Source organism: Puntigrus tetrazona, chromosome 16 (genome assembly GCF_018831695.1).
Source record: "Puntigrus tetrazona isolate hp1 chromosome 16, ASM1883169v1, whole genome shotgun sequence".
In the NCBI taxonomy this organism is placed as follows: domain Eukaryota; kingdom Metazoa; phylum Chordata; class Actinopteri; order Cypriniformes; family Cyprinidae; genus Puntigrus; species Puntigrus tetrazona.
Window position 1 is genome coordinate 11,369,148 of NC_056714.1, and position 15,614 is coordinate 11,384,761.

General features: G+C 38.2%; 1 protein-coding gene across 8 annotated transcripts in view; it reads right to left on the bottom strand.

Moving 5' to 3' along the window:
* Positions 1-15,614, bottom strand: part of LOC122360600 (ectonucleotide pyrophosphatase/phosphodiesterase family member 2-like) — a 53,819-nt gene that overhangs the window by 35,973 nt on the left and 2,232 nt on the right. For all 8 annotated transcript variants that reach the window (XM_043261367.1, XM_043261363.1, XM_043261362.1 and 5 more), the window contains exons 3-11: positions 11,556-11,711; positions 11,253-11,378; positions 10,835-10,895; positions 10,325-10,422; positions 9,707-9,786; positions 9,396-9,515; positions 8,443-8,498; positions 7,353-7,418; positions 1,280-1,352 (exon numbers count right to left, since the gene is read on the bottom strand). In XM_043261367.1, the coding sequence (XP_043117302.1) occupies positions 1,280-1,352; positions 7,353-7,418; positions 8,443-8,498; positions 9,396-9,515; positions 9,707-9,786; positions 10,325-10,422; positions 10,835-10,895; positions 11,253-11,378; positions 11,556-11,711 (836 nt within the window). The remainder of the gene's footprint in view (positions 1-1,279; positions 1,353-7,352; positions 7,419-8,442; positions 8,499-9,395; positions 9,516-9,706; positions 9,787-10,324; positions 10,423-10,834; positions 10,896-11,252; positions 11,379-11,555; positions 11,712-15,614) is intronic.

A 15,614-nucleotide genomic window follows, 5' to 3' on the forward strand; every position in this document is an offset into this window, starting at 1 on the left:
TGTTATAAGTAGGGCTGGGTATTGTTCAAAACTTTGATATCGATAACTTGACATATACCGGTTGCCGAACAAATTTTCAATACCAATTTTATTAAATAAACTCTAACAGTTAAAATGATTAAAATAAAATATTTATAGTTTTCAGCTTGTTGTTTTTACAGAATCATATACTCATCTCCTGTGTCACTGCACAAAAAAAGGAACAAAATATAATCAAACACAATATATCAGTGTATATAAGTTAAATAAAGCTTAAATAGTCTTCAGTTTGGCAGTGTTGGCATGTTACTATAAAAAATTGCAATTAGTTAATAGTTTCATCAAATACAACATAAAAATAACTAATTACGAAGGAAAGTAACTATTCAAATATGTCAAATAACTTGGATGTTCCCAATATAAATGTTAACTGAATAAAAGGGACACTACACTACTGAGTAGAGCTTTATATAGCTTTAGTAATTAAAATAACCATGAATGCATTTTCATTTCAATAATAAAAAATATTATTATTCTAATATCAACAATATAAAATGCACTAGGATTAATGAGCTGCTTGGTTCATGAATAATAATCACATTGCATGTTTATGGATTTGCTAAAATTACATTGGGGATGACAATAGGTGAGTGATAGACAATAAGATAATACTTAGCGCATTACTTTCGGCCCATTACCAGATAAACTGGCAGTTTTTAAAAGCTGAAGAATTCGAAAAAAAATACAACAAAAATAGTGTTTACATGTTGTGTATCACTTCTGTGTTTTATGTAAGACCCTTGCCTCTCTAGCTCTGCACCTTTCTTTGCGTGTGTGAGTCAAAGCATTGCTGACCCGTGCACCTTCACAGTTTACGGAACGTCAAATACAGGTATGCACTGCACATCCATTATGATGAGCCTATAATAATTATAGTAAAGCAGCAGTTTAATATCAGTAATGATAATGGCATTGTAACGGGGGAAAAGTAATTAGATTACCCGTTACTGTAAAAAATAACAGCGTTAGTAATGCCTTTTATTTACAGATTAACTACTTTATTTACAGAACAAGATGTATTTACTCTGTGGTATTGAGGAAATTCGATGGTTGCTTAAAAATTTAACTTAACACCCAGCCATAATAATGTTTATAGAGTGAGTCTTGTATTTGGGCTGAATTTGTTTGCTTTACTGTTAAATTTGCAGCTTGATCATGTATGTTTATGTGAGTAAGTGTTTGACTGAAGCAAGTGTGACAACGTCCATTGGTCTAAGTAATTATTGTAGATTCTGTTTACCTCAGTGCTGTGAGGTCCTAGTTTGTGGCCATAGGAATCCAGCTGTTCAGAATGCATTGCATAAACATATGGCCTGCAAAAACACAGACACCTGTTACTTTTTAATCAATAATAAAAAGAAAAATAAAAGCTACAAAATAAATTAAAACACAATGACACTATGTACTACTGCAATAGTATAAGTTACTATTTGGCAAAGTCTAATAACTACAATATACTTCGATTTTGTTTGAAGAACAAACTAAAATGACATACTTTTGAACAAAATCAGGCCGAACCAGCTCACAAAAAAAAAAAAAAAAAAAAATGGGGGGCATAATGTTCTGAAACAGTAAACAGTCACTTTTCAAATTTCTTTTTGCCCTCAGACAAATAACAAAAAAGAAGCTTGTTTGAGGTATATCAGGGCCTTAACCTATTGTTTCTCAACCCTGGTCTCAACAAAATTAATGCCAAATGTATTTTAAACAAAAAGCTTGAATTTCACAAATCAAAAAATAAAAAAATGCATTGCAATTAATAGTGCTTACATTTTAATGCATTGTTTTTACAGGACTTGCATTTTTAAGTAGTGTATAGTTTCACTTTACAAATTAGTTTCCAAAAATTAAGTGGTTCAAATTCAACAGATAGCTCAGCAGCGCACATCCAGGAACTGCAGGAAAAGCAGAAAAATTGAAGATTGGAAATGGTTTAACAGCAATGTCAATTTTGCATGGTCGTATAATTAGACTATCATCAAAATGGTATTTCACTAAGGTATTTCTATTCAAAAAGTGAAACTTGTATATTAATATAATTATTCATTACACACAGACTGATATATTTCAAATGTTTATTTCTTTTAATTTGATGATATAACTGAAAAACCCCAAATTCAGTATCTCAGAAAATGTGAATATTTTGAAAAGGTTCAATAGTGAAGACATTTGGTGCCGCACTCTAAACAGCTAATTAACTCAAAACACATGCAAAGGTCTTTAAATGGTCTCACAGTCTAGTTCTGTAGGCTACACAATCATGGAGAAGACTGCTGACTTCACAGTTGTCCAAAAGACGACCACTGATACCTTGCACAAGGAGGGCAAGACACAAAAGGTCATTGCAAAAGAGGCTGGCTGTTCACAGAGCTCTGTGTCCAAGCACATTAGAGAGGTGAAGGGAAGGAAAACATGTGGTAGAATTTTTATATATATATATATATATATATATATATGTATGTATGTATATGTATATATATATATATGTATATGTATATATATATATATATATATGTATGTATATATGTGTATATATATGTATGTATATATATATATATGTATATATATATATATATATATATATATATATATATATATATATATATATATATATATATACAAGCAATAGGGATAACTGCACATTGGAGAGGATTGTTAAACAAAACCCATTCAAATATGTGGGGGAAATTCACAAAGATTAGATTCACATTCAAGAGTCACTATGCACAGTCGTATGCAAGACATGGGTTTCCGCTGTCGCATTCCTTGTGTCAATTCACTCTTGAACAACAGACAGCGTCAGAAGCATCTTGCCTGGGCTATAGACAAAAACTGTGTTTTCTGAAGTCCAAGGTCAGTGCAGCCAAATACCAAGAGGTTTTAGAGCACTTCATGTTTCCTGCTGCTGACCAACTTTATGGAGATGCAGATTTCATTTTCCAACAGGACTTGGCACCTGCATACCGGCACACAGTGCCAAAGCTACCAGTACCTAGTTTAAAGGACCATGGAATCCCTGTTCTTATTTGGTCAGCAAACTCGCCTGACCTTATCCCCATAGAAAATCTATGGGGTATTGTGAAGAGGAAGATGTGATATGCCAGACCCAACCACGCAAAAGAGTGGGCTCTCATAACTTGGGCTCTCATAACACCTGAGCAGTGCCACAGACTGATGGACTCCATGCCAAGCCATATTGCTGCAGTAATTCAGGCAAAAGGAGCCCCAACTAAACATTGAGTGCTGTACATACTCATACTTTTCATATACTTTTATAAATTAAAGATAACTATGACATGTAGGTAATTTCATCTGTTTCATCATTGTTAGCATTCACAGATAAAATAAATAGAAAGCTTTACTATTAGGCTACTTAAATCAATAAAAATAAATAAAACCAATCAAAAACAAAACATCAATCATCGTCATAATCTGTAAAGATTTTCTCTAAAAGCGCATCTAATGAGGAGATGGCAACTCAGAACTCTTCAGCTGCTGACGGCACGCACCATAAATGTTGCTGCTGCTGGCAGGTAAATAGAAGCCATCAAGCTGCTCTTGACAGCCATGGGAGCACTCTCCTGTTGTTTCCACCAAAGTGGCAAAACTCCAGCTGAAATGCAGCCCCATTTAGCCTACTGTGACGAGTGTCCCAAGGATCAATCAGTGTCTCCCTGGGAAACAACGAGGAGCACCTGACCGCACCCATCACCAGCTGATCAGTCACAGCTGCACCTCATCTAGAACTGGCAACTCAAATCTCGTGAGGCACGCCAGTAGGAGAGCATGGTCTTTTCAAGAGTAGAGATCAATGCTTGTCTCTTGTTCCCCTCCAAACAGCACAGTGTGACTGATCAGCCCCACGTAATCACAGCATGGACCCACTGAACTAAAAAGAGAACAAAGAGAACTACAAGCACCAAGACACAGTTTGGACGTTTTGCACTGTTTTTCTGACACCATTGTAAATAAAACCACCTTTCTGGGTTTTTGTTTGTGCACCTCTGGTGCATGATTCTTCAACTTGTGACACTACATACTTTCACAAAAGTTCCTTCGTTTTAAACAAACTTCTTTTGCTTTTGTTTCATTCCCCCTCCCAGGATACAGTTATCTGCAAAGAAATGGGCTATCTAATAATTTTAAGAATGAAATATTAAGATCATAATATTGATGCTAGGCCTAAATGGTTTCATAAAGCAGCTACACTATGTCAGCAAGAAAATGTCTGTATAGAAACTTAGCATTTACATATGAAAAAAAAAGATCATTATGATTTTTTATGAAATGGGAATTTTGAATAATGAAAATGTTTGTTGCTTAAAAAAAAAAAAATGGATGCAAAAGTATCAAGACTCAAAAAACACCAGTTTATTAGAAGGCCTGATGGAAATGAAATATAGCCTACTTTTTCAGTTATTGTTTTAATTATTTAGAAAAGCTACTTAAAAAAAATTAAATAAATAACAAGACATTTTTTTAAATTTAATAGGCTAATTTTAAATGTAAATTATGTGCTAGCTGAAAAATCACCCTAAAACATATCCATTACTTCTCTTTATTTTAACTTCAAATTGCGACATTGTTCAAGAATTTCCTTATAAAAAAAAAAAAAAAAAAACACAATTAGGCCTACTGGTGAAAATGTCACAGTGTGATCGGAACAGGATTTGGTTTACCGATGAGTGTGAGCGGAAAATTAGCAGAGCGTTTTGCTTATGCCGTGCATGCCCTCACATGCTCTGGTGCCAACATGGACCGAGTTGCTTATCAGTACACACAGTTTTGTTGTTTGTCATAAGATGTTATTTTAGGGCTGTGCAATTAATCAAAATACTTTTTGATTCTTTCACTCGTCCATAAAAGCCCAATTTCACATGTAAATCATTAAAATCGTGTAACCTGCATGCCTCAATGGTCAAAAGTGCACATGTCCCTTTAATTGCTTATGCTAAAGTGCCCTTTCGGCTCAATGTAGTCCACTCCTGGGCCACAGATAGTGCCCTAGCAACATTGCTTCGCCCCTGCACTTCCTGAGCTCTGTGCAAGACACTTGTCTAGAGCAATAAGGAATTTTGCCACATTTTGTGTGCATTTGACCGTTCATGCATACAGGTTAGTCAAGTCAAGTGGCTTTTTATTGTCATTTTTAACTACATATAGCTGTGCAGTGCATAGTGAAATGAGACAATGTTTCTCCAGGACCTGGTGCTACATGAAGTCACACTTACAACAAAAATTGTAAAAGGTTACTTAATTTTACTGAGTTGCACATGAAATTGGGATTTTGCTGAGAAGTGAAAGGTGACAAATAGAAAGGGGGCAGAAAGTATTTTGATTGCAAAGCCCTAAAATAACCTTGGTACTTGTCCAGGCCCTTGTCATTTCTAGACTGGACTACTGCAATGCTCTTCTGGCTGGACTTCCATCAAACACAATAAAACCTCTACAAATGATTCAGAATGCAGCAGCACGGCTGGTATTCAATGAGCCCAAGAGAACCCATGTTACACCTCTCTTTATCTCCTTACATTGGCTACCTATTGCAGCTCGCATCAAGTTCAAGGCACTGATGCTTGCATATAGAACAACCACAGACTCGGCACCGGTCTACTTCCACTCACTATTACAAATCTACACACCCTCTAGAAGTCTGAGATCTGCTAGCGAGCGACGCCTCGTGGTACCATCTCAAAGAGGCTCGAAATCACTCTCCAGAACTTTCTCGTTCTCTGTTCCTGGCTGGTGGAACGATCTTCCCGTACATATCCGGAATGCTGGATCTCTGTCAATCTTTAAGAAACTGCTGAAAACTCACATCTTTCAGCAATACCTGACCTCATCATAAAAAAAAATATATATATATATATATATATATACTCTCACTGTCTCTGTCTCACTTTTCCTCCCCCTTGTTTATTCCTTCCCTTCTGGCATGTACTAATTTGAACACTCCCTGTGACTGGGTGATATAAGCACTTACTCTGTCTGTTTGTCTCTCAAAAAATGAATCGCTGTTGTACTCTCAATTGTAAGTCGCTTTGGATAAAAGCGTCTGCAAAATGACTAAATGTAAATGTCTATCCTTGTTGTGTGATTCTTCCCCCCGTCACAAGATTAGTTATTTATTGTATTAACATAAAATGCAATTAAATTATGTATTTTTATAGGTTCATTGTAAACATTGCGACAGAGATGCAACCATGTTCATAAAAGTTGTGAGTAGTTTCCCGAACAACAACATAGCCAGCTGATTAAGCACCATAGTACAATGCATTGTTCTGGATACAAACTAGCCAAATTAGTAAACTTTTTTGAACATTGTCGCATCTTCGTTGTTTGAACCACGCAAGTTCAACAACATAGGGCCATTGTCATGTCATTTTACTTATCAAAGATCTCTACGATGCTGCTATATTGAACATGGCACATATTGACCAATTTATTATTTTTTTGGTTCGCTATCATTATGCTTTGTCGCGGGTTGCCTCTATCGTCATACTCCTGGGTTTCCTTAGCTGTATATGCACATGTGCATTTTTAAAAAACACAGTTTAGAATGGACGAGGAAAAACACATAATTACAACGCATTTTACATGAATTAAAAAATCGCAATATTGTTAAAATCTCATTATAAATCACATTAAGAGAGTCCATGTAAACAAACTCACTGTGACTGTTAAGATAACCTCATTAACCTTAAAACGAAAAACAAAACAAAAAAAAACAATACATACAATTTTCTCCAAAAAGGACAGACTGGCCATTAACACTATAACCTCAAAAATGTATCATTTATCACTGTTATTCAATTAATCTCTCTATGTATTTTTTTACCAATAGCCTATAGAACATTTTTGCATCATTCTGTCACAAAAGCTACAATAGATTACAAAAGGAAGCATCGGACTGGTATTTTGGAATAAAAAGGTTACAATAATCTCTTTTGTTAAACAACAGGTTTAAAATGGGAATACAAGTGAAGTTTAGCTTTAGGAATTTTAATTGAAGCATGTTCAGCTTAACTTTAGCTAGATAACAAAAGGCTATCTGCTGCCATCAGGGCAAAAGTGTAATTCACTGCATTCACATGCTCCTCTGATGCCCTTATGTTAAAGTTATGTCAAGTTAAAACACACAAACACACGTGCTATACTACAAAGATTTGTTGGGTTTGTCATTCAAGCATGGCACTGACATGAGCCACCAAAATATGTGTTCTGATTCGGTTCTGTACATACTGATTACTTAGGAACCAGTGCCATACTGGTACCGGGTTTCGGTACCAAACCCCAACTAAGTACATACTGACCTCTCTGAATGCGGAAGATGAAGCCATTGCAACATGGTCAGAACTCTCCTTTCCATTGGAATGCCACTGTTAATGAAAAACACATTTGTACATTACATTCTTGTACATTACATGTATATAACCGAAATATATAGCTATTTAAAGTGTATATATACACACACAGACACACTAATATGTATATATATATATGTGTGTGTGAAAGAATCAGCAGGGCAGTACAATTAGGCAAACCTTTAAGTTTAACACCTGCAGATATAGAAGTATAAGTTCATAAGAGTCTTAAAAATAGTCTTATGTAAGATACCAAGGAAACAGGAAAGCTTAGAAAGATTATCTCAATCAATCTCTCCACTACTAACTCCACTCATTCTGACCTGTCCAGTTGTATTAATGTTCAGTAAATTTATGTACTAAGCACAGGCCTCCTCAATCATGGTTTGGGGCCAAAGGAAGTAGTCCTGAAAGCACTTTGCCCTTCTGTGAATTTGGTATGCAGCTGAAAAGTGCCTTTCATGTATGTTGAAATTTTTCTCACAAATTACTAGCAAACCAGTTCAGGCTGTCTCTAAGTACAAGTGAAAAATGCAGTCTGAAGGCCCTCTGTGAATGTCAATGAGGGAAACTTTGTGTTTCACTTCTAGGCAGGTGTAGGGCTTGCCAGAGAGCACATCAGAACAAAAATATTCACGATTTCCTCCAAGCCAAAATTTCAAGATTTCATAAAACAAAGTACTTTTGCCAGCTGTATAACTAGATTTTCATGTCATTTTAAGAAAATATAAGTTATTCTTGTCTGTGGATAAAAATTGTCAAAGCTTTGTGGTTATTGTAGGTGTTTGTTTTACTAGCCCACATGCCCACCTGCATGTCTCCATGACATTATGGTCCATAGATTTGAAAAGTCCTCATTTACTATAAATATATAGGATTTTTTTTCACACATTTAAACATCCACCAAGCTGAAATCATGAAATGGCACTAATGTGCACTCCTCGATAGCCACATTATTTAAAAACTTGATTTTAAATCATGTGACTTTAAACTACCTTCAAACATTGTTTGCATTTGAGTTTGGATCATGTTGACTTACACTGGCCAGAAAAACGTACCAGCCTTTACTCCCTGTTTCACTGCTGTTATCCAGATCTAGAAATGGAAGAAAAAACAGGTATCAAACCAAACGTGTTGTTCTGAGTCTTTTGGTAAAAATCCATTTATTCATATCAAACTAAACAATTTCTAGGGATATAAGAGACTATTGTTCTGTGTGTTGGTTCATTTTCACATGTTTTGGCAAAACTGCGACAAGACTGGATAAGTTCCATCTATGATGGCCTCATTTACCGTCACAGCTCTGTCAGTAGAGTATAGAATCAGCCAGAAGAAATAAAGTTCAGTGAAAACTGAAAATTGGCTCCAGCTGTTGGGTTAATAGCTGACAGATGTGTTAGAGATGTCCTCTTTGTTTTCATGTAGCTTGCAAAAGATCTAAAAAAAACATTATGCAGATGATCTTCTTACAGTTTTAGAACACTTGTGCCCCTTAGATACTACTTATAATTTTCTCATTTCTTGCAATACAAATTAGTTCAGAAATTAAGTTCTGTGTAATAGAATGAATGACCCAGGGGAAAAAAAAAGTATTAAACTGCAATTTACTACTCTGTCAGATTTTTAAGTACCAGATTTTAGTACAGTTTCAAGATGTACTGTACGGAGAAACTCTTTGTATGCATTGTGTGGAAGAATGGGCCAAAACCACATCTGAACAAACATCAAACATCAATCTTGAAGGTTTCATGGGCCTCTTTTATGAACTCTAAACTTTTTATTGGATTCAAGTCAGGTGATTGGCTGGGCAATTCTAACAGCTTTACTTTTTATTATTGTCTCACTGAAATGTCCACCCTCATTTCATCTTTGTCATCCTGCTAGATGGCAGCAGATTTTGATCAATTCATCCTTTAATTATAAGTTTTTTTCCCAGTACTGCACCATGATGTTTTGAGGTGATGTGTAGTGCCATTTGAGAAAAAAACTCACAGGTTGTCCTCCCCACCATCGATGCTTAAGCTTTTCCTTCCCACGAATGTTAAAATTGGCCTCAAAGCCAGGGTCATGCATCGAGTTACCCACAATTCCATGCGACTCAGGATAAAGACCCTAATGCAAAGAAAAAAAAAATCATAAGAAATAGGTTCACATCACATGGTTTAGCAGGCAACAGAAATATTATCATGTAGAGTGGTGCTTTCTAAGTTCTAATATGAACACCACTTTTGTAGAATTTGAATCCTACAAAAAAAGTCTTAAAAAACTTGTAAAATGTAACAAAGAACACATTTATTACATACTGTTGTAATTGTATACAAATTTGGGTAGGTTTTGGTGGGGTACACAGGTCTCATGTATGGTGCGTGAGTTCCACATGATCCTATAACAGAAATGTCAATCATTAGGCATTCGTTTAGTACAATAAATTGTTAATTTAGCACAGGTGGAATACATGAACTTATTGTTTGAACAAGATTGTGCCCTAAATTGAGTTTTCCTGTAGTAAATTTAGGGTTTTAGACAAATCACAGAAAAAGGTTTGTTGTAGACTGTTGGCTAGTGTTTAGGGTGTTAAATCAGCATTTTATTACTTGAGATTATTTATCGAAATTACAACTTGCTGTCAATTCCAAACACACAAAAATATTGAAGAAGCACCATAATGTCCACAACTGCTTGACTTTTTATAAATAAACTACATTATCACACAACTCCCTAAATAAAGTTAGATAGTATAACTATCCACATACATACCGTCTCAGCAAATTCTGTTATGTACAACTAATTGGTATTTATTTTTGATGAATATATATATTGTGTAATACATTTTATATTTTCTCAACGGACTGACAGCTTAGTATTTATTCAGTTTGTTGATTTTGTTTATGTTATGTTTGTTGACAAAACATAAGTCTTACTAAGTTTCTCAATATTGGGGATCACCATGCTTCCTCTTTTCATGTAAGATGCACGAAAGCCATCAACAGACAACATGATGATAGGCAGCCGAACAAACCTAGATACACAGAAATAAACATTAATTCTTCAGTTACAAACTAAATTAAAAATATATATTTTTGCTTATATTTGTCCTAATCAATAGTTGACAGATAAGTCTTTCATTTGCTCTTTTATAACAACCTTTGACTATTAATATGATTAGGTTCTAAAAACACATTAACATTAATTGTGTTAATCAGCCAGTCCTCCCAATAAGGTTTTTGGTCAAACAGAAGCCCAGTATCTATCTTAACTCTTTTAATAGTGTTTGCCATTATTCAGCACTTCACAGCATTAAATACATAAACATTTCCTTGTCTTTTAGTATGTAAAGTACAGCTGTGACCTAAGATATAAGTGTGGTGGACTTGGTGTTGAATATAAAAAGTTTAGTGATGTTTGTTACTGAAATCACAATTGTCTCTCACCCGGCTGGACACTCGTGGTTTTTAATCTCTTCACACTCTTCCTGCAACCAGGGAATGTCCCCTAATACACGGAGGAAGTCATACAACATGAGGTGACGGGACACATTTCTTCATATACACAAACATGCCAGACCCCACTCTTATGATTGTAGTAGTCTGGGTAAAAAGCTCTTAAGAACTTGACTGGAAGTTATTAACCATCTTCCCCCCCATATGGATTATACACACTCTATCAAATCAAAATCAATCAAATATAACAAACACAAATCAAAAATACCAGTAATGGGTGATAGCCACTTAAATCAAAACATTCTAAAACTTCTACATTAAATTATTTCTGATAAACATTATACTAATTACATTAAAAAACTGCAAATACTTTTTATTTTTCCAGTTTGCAGAAACACTCAAAGCATACCTTTGCAGAGAGACCTGTAGTTGGTGCAACAGTCTCCTTTAGCCATGCAGTCCTCTGAGCAGTGACAGGCATGCTGTTCATTGCGAGTTTCACCACAGCGGTCTTTACTGCACTCAAAGCCCCCAGCTAAGGAAACAAAACAACAATAACAACAACAACAAAACACACACACACACACTTCTTAAACATAAAACCTAAGCCATGTGAAATTAAAATGAAACTGTTACAGAGCCTGGTACAAGTATTACTTCCTCAGCCTCAGACATTTTTATATATATCCCAATTAAAAAGGAAAAACCTTACCTGTTTTCAGGCAGTGTTCATCAAAGTCGGGGCAACAGGTACTGTATGTTTTACACAGGTTGTCACAGCGACAGTTTGGGGGTTCGCTTTCCACTAGTTCAAAGCATCTGTTTTTGCAGGAACCTGACAGGCTGTTAAATGGATAGTCAGAAAGAACTTCGAGGACCGAATCAAGTTTAAGGAAGAGGGAAGAGACATAGAACATAAAAGATTTGAGATTAGAGATTTTAAATCTAACAACACACATCACCAAAAAGGCTAACTTTATAAAATGTTGGTGCAAACATTCATAAGTGCTCTGCTCTGAAGCTGAAGACATAAGGGAGCTAAAATCTTAATATTGGCTTAGGTTAGAGCAAAGCCAATATTTCAAACACAAGCTAAAGGGGCAACAAAAAGTGGTCTTATTTGAATGTTCCTTGCACGTTACTACTACCAACATATATCAACTGACATGATCATCAAAACCTCTCACGGAGTCAAAATCAGGGCTAAAAGTGCAGTCTGAACTCGTGTGTGGCATATCAAGATGCTGATTAGACATGATTGCACAAGTGGGTCTTTGGCCTTTTATTGTGGACAGCCTCTCTAAAATTTGAGAAACAGTTGATTGTAACCTGTGGAATGTTGCTCCACTCCACTTCAATGATTTTGCGAAGTAATTAATACGATTTTAAAATCTATCCGATGTTTGATAGGGATCCAGTGCAGTGTTGACAGAACCGGGCTAATATGATCATACTTCCTAGTTCTAGTAAGGACTCTAGCTGCTGCGTTTTGGACAAGCTGAAGTTTGTTTATCAAGCATGCAGAACAACCACCCAATAAAGCATTACAATAATCTAACCTCGAGGTCATAAACACATGAATTAATATTTCTGCATTAGAGGTTGAAAGCATAGTTCGTAATTTAGATATATTTTTAAGATGGAAAAACGTTTTAGAGATGCTGGAAACATGGTTTTTGAAGGAAAGATTGCTGTCAAACAGCACACCTAGGTTCCTAACTGATGATGAAGAATTTAAGAGAGCAGCCAATGCATCATCCGATGATAGAAGCAGGTCATTAGAAACTCTAATGTGAGCAGTCTCAGTACTATGGTACGGTCTAAAACCTGATTGGAAATCCTTGCAGATACCATTTTTTTTCTAAAAAGGAATACAGTTGTGAGGATACTACCTTTGACAGACAGAAAAGGAAGATTAGAGATTGGTCTGTAATTTACTAAGTCTTTGGGATCAAGATGTGGTTTCTTAATAAAAGGCTTAACTACAGCCAGTTTGAATGTTTTGGGAACATATCCTAATGACAATGATGAATTAATAATGGTCAAAATAGGATCTATGACATCTGGAAACTTCTTCTTCTTCTTCTTCCTCCGCTTATCCGGGGCCGGGTCGCGGGGGCAACAGTCTAAGCAGGGACGCCCAGACTCCCCTCTCCCCAGACACTTCCTCCAGCTCTTCCGGGGGAACACCGAGGCGCTCCCAGGCCAGCCGAGAGACATAGTCCCTCCAGCGTGTCCTAGGTCTTCCCCGGGGCCTCCTCCCGGTGGGACATGCCCGGAACACCTCCCTTGGGAGGCGTCCGAGAGGCATCCGGAACAGATGCCCGAGCCACCTCAGCTGGCCTCTCTGGAGGATGTGGAGGAGCAGCGGGTCTACTCCGAGCTTCTCCCGAGTGACTGAACTCCTCACCCTATCTCTAAGGGAGCGCCCAGCCACCCTACGGAGGAACCTATTTCGGCCGCTTGTATCCGGGATCTCGTCCTTTCGGTCATGACCCAAAGCTCATGACCATAGGTGAGAGTAGGAACGAAGATCGACCGGTAATCGAGAGCCGCGCCTTGCATGCTCAGCTCCTTCTTCACAATGACAGACCAGTACAGCGACCGCATTACTGCAGAAGCTGTCGATCTCTTGTTCTATCCTTCCCTCACTCGTGAACAAGACCCCAAGATACTTAAACTCCTCGACCTGAGGCAGGAACTCCCCACCAACCTGAAGGGGGCAAGCCACCCTTGTCCGACTTAGAACCATGGCCTCAGACTTAGAGGTGCTGATTCTCATCCCAGCCGCTTCACACTCAGCTGCAAACCGCCCCAGCGCACACTGTAGGTCTTGGCCAGATGCAGCCAACAGAACAACATCATCAGCAAAAGCAGAGTAGCTATTCTGTGGTCACCAAACCAGACCCCTCCGGCCCCGGCTGCGCCTAGAAATCCTGTCCATACAAATAATGAACAGGACCGGTGACAAAGGGCAGCCCTGTCGGAGTCCAACATGCACTGGGAACAAGTCTGACTTAATGCCGGCAATGCGAACCAAGCTCCTGCTCTGATCATACAGGGATCGGACAGCCCATAGCAAAGGGCCCCTTACCCCATATTCCCAGAGCACCCCCCACAGGACACTACGAGGAACCCGGTCGAATGCCTTCTCCAAATCCACAAAACACATGTGGACTGGTTGGGCAAACTCCCAGGAACCCTCCAGCATCCTGAAGAGGGTATAGAGCTGGTCCAGTGTTCCACGTCCAGGGCGAAACCCGCATTGTTCCTCTTGAAGCTGAGGTTCAACTATCGGACGGATTCTCCTCTCCAGTACCCTGGCATAAACTTTCCCAGGGAGGCTGAGAAGTGTGATCCCCCTATAGTTGGAGCACACCCTCCGGTCCCCCTTCTTAAAAAAGAGGAACCACCACCCCGGTCTGCCAGTCCAGAGGCACTGTCCCCCGTGTCAACCAAGACAGCCCTACAACATCCAGAGACCTGAGGTACTCCGGGCGGATCTCGTCCACACCTGGTGCCTTGCCACCGAGGAGCTTCTCAACAACCTCAGTGACCTCAGCCAGGGTGATGGTCGAGTCCCCCCCCAGGTCCCCGGCCTCTGCTCCCTCAGTGGAAGACGAGTTGGCGGGATTGAGGAGGTCCTCAAAGTATTCCTTCCACCGCCCGACAATATCCCCAGTCGAGGTTAGCAGGTTCCCACCAGCACTGTATATGGTGTTGGCAGGGCACTGCTTCCCTTTTCTGAGGCGTCTGACGGTTTGCCAGAACCTCTTTGAGGCCGTCCGATAGTCATTTTCCATGGCCTCCCCGAACTCCTCCCAGACCCGAGTTTTTGAGCTGCACAACCACCCGGCCAGCGGTCCGCTTGGCCCACCGGTACCTGTCAGCTGCCTCAGGAGTCCCATGAGCCAACCAGGCCCGATAGGATCTATGACATCTGGAAGCAAATCTTTTAATAGTTTAGATGGAATAGGGTCTAACATACATGTTGCTGGTTTAGTACGTTGCTAAGTTTGTATAAGTCTTCTTCTCCTACAATAGAGAATGAGTGTAATTTTTCCTCAGGGGATCTAAAGCTCACTATCTGATGTGAAACTGTAGTTGATGGCTGCATAGTTACAATTTTATCTCTGATGGTATCAATCTTAGAAGTAAAGAATTCATGACTCATGAAGTCATTACTTCTATACTCTTGGGGAATGTTAGCACCTGTTAACGTTTAATTATTTGTTAATTTAGTTACAATATTGAATAAATACCGGGGGTTGTGTTTGTTTTCTTCTAAAAGAGATGAAAAGATCTTGCAATTTTTAATTTTTAATGCTTTTCTGTATGACAGGATACTCTCCCGCCAGGCAATATGAAATACTTCTAATTTACTTTTTCTCCACCTGCGCTCCATTTTCTGGGCTGCTCTTTTTAGGGTGTGTGTGTTTTCATTATACCATGGAGTCAGATTGTTTTCATCTTTTTTAAGTGCATCCCAAACATGCTCAAAGGATGACATGTCCTGTGAGTATGCTGGCCATGCAAGAACTGGGATGTTTTCAGCTTCATGAAATTGTGTACAGATCCTTACAGCATAGGGCTGTGCAATATCATGCTGCAACATGAGGTGATGGGCCTCAGGATCTCATCGAGTTATCTTTGAGAATTCAAAATGCCATGAATAAAATGACCCGGTGTTCACTGTTCATAACATACGCCTACTCATACTATAACCCCACCACCACATAGGATGGCTTCTGACATTAAGCAAACATTTTTT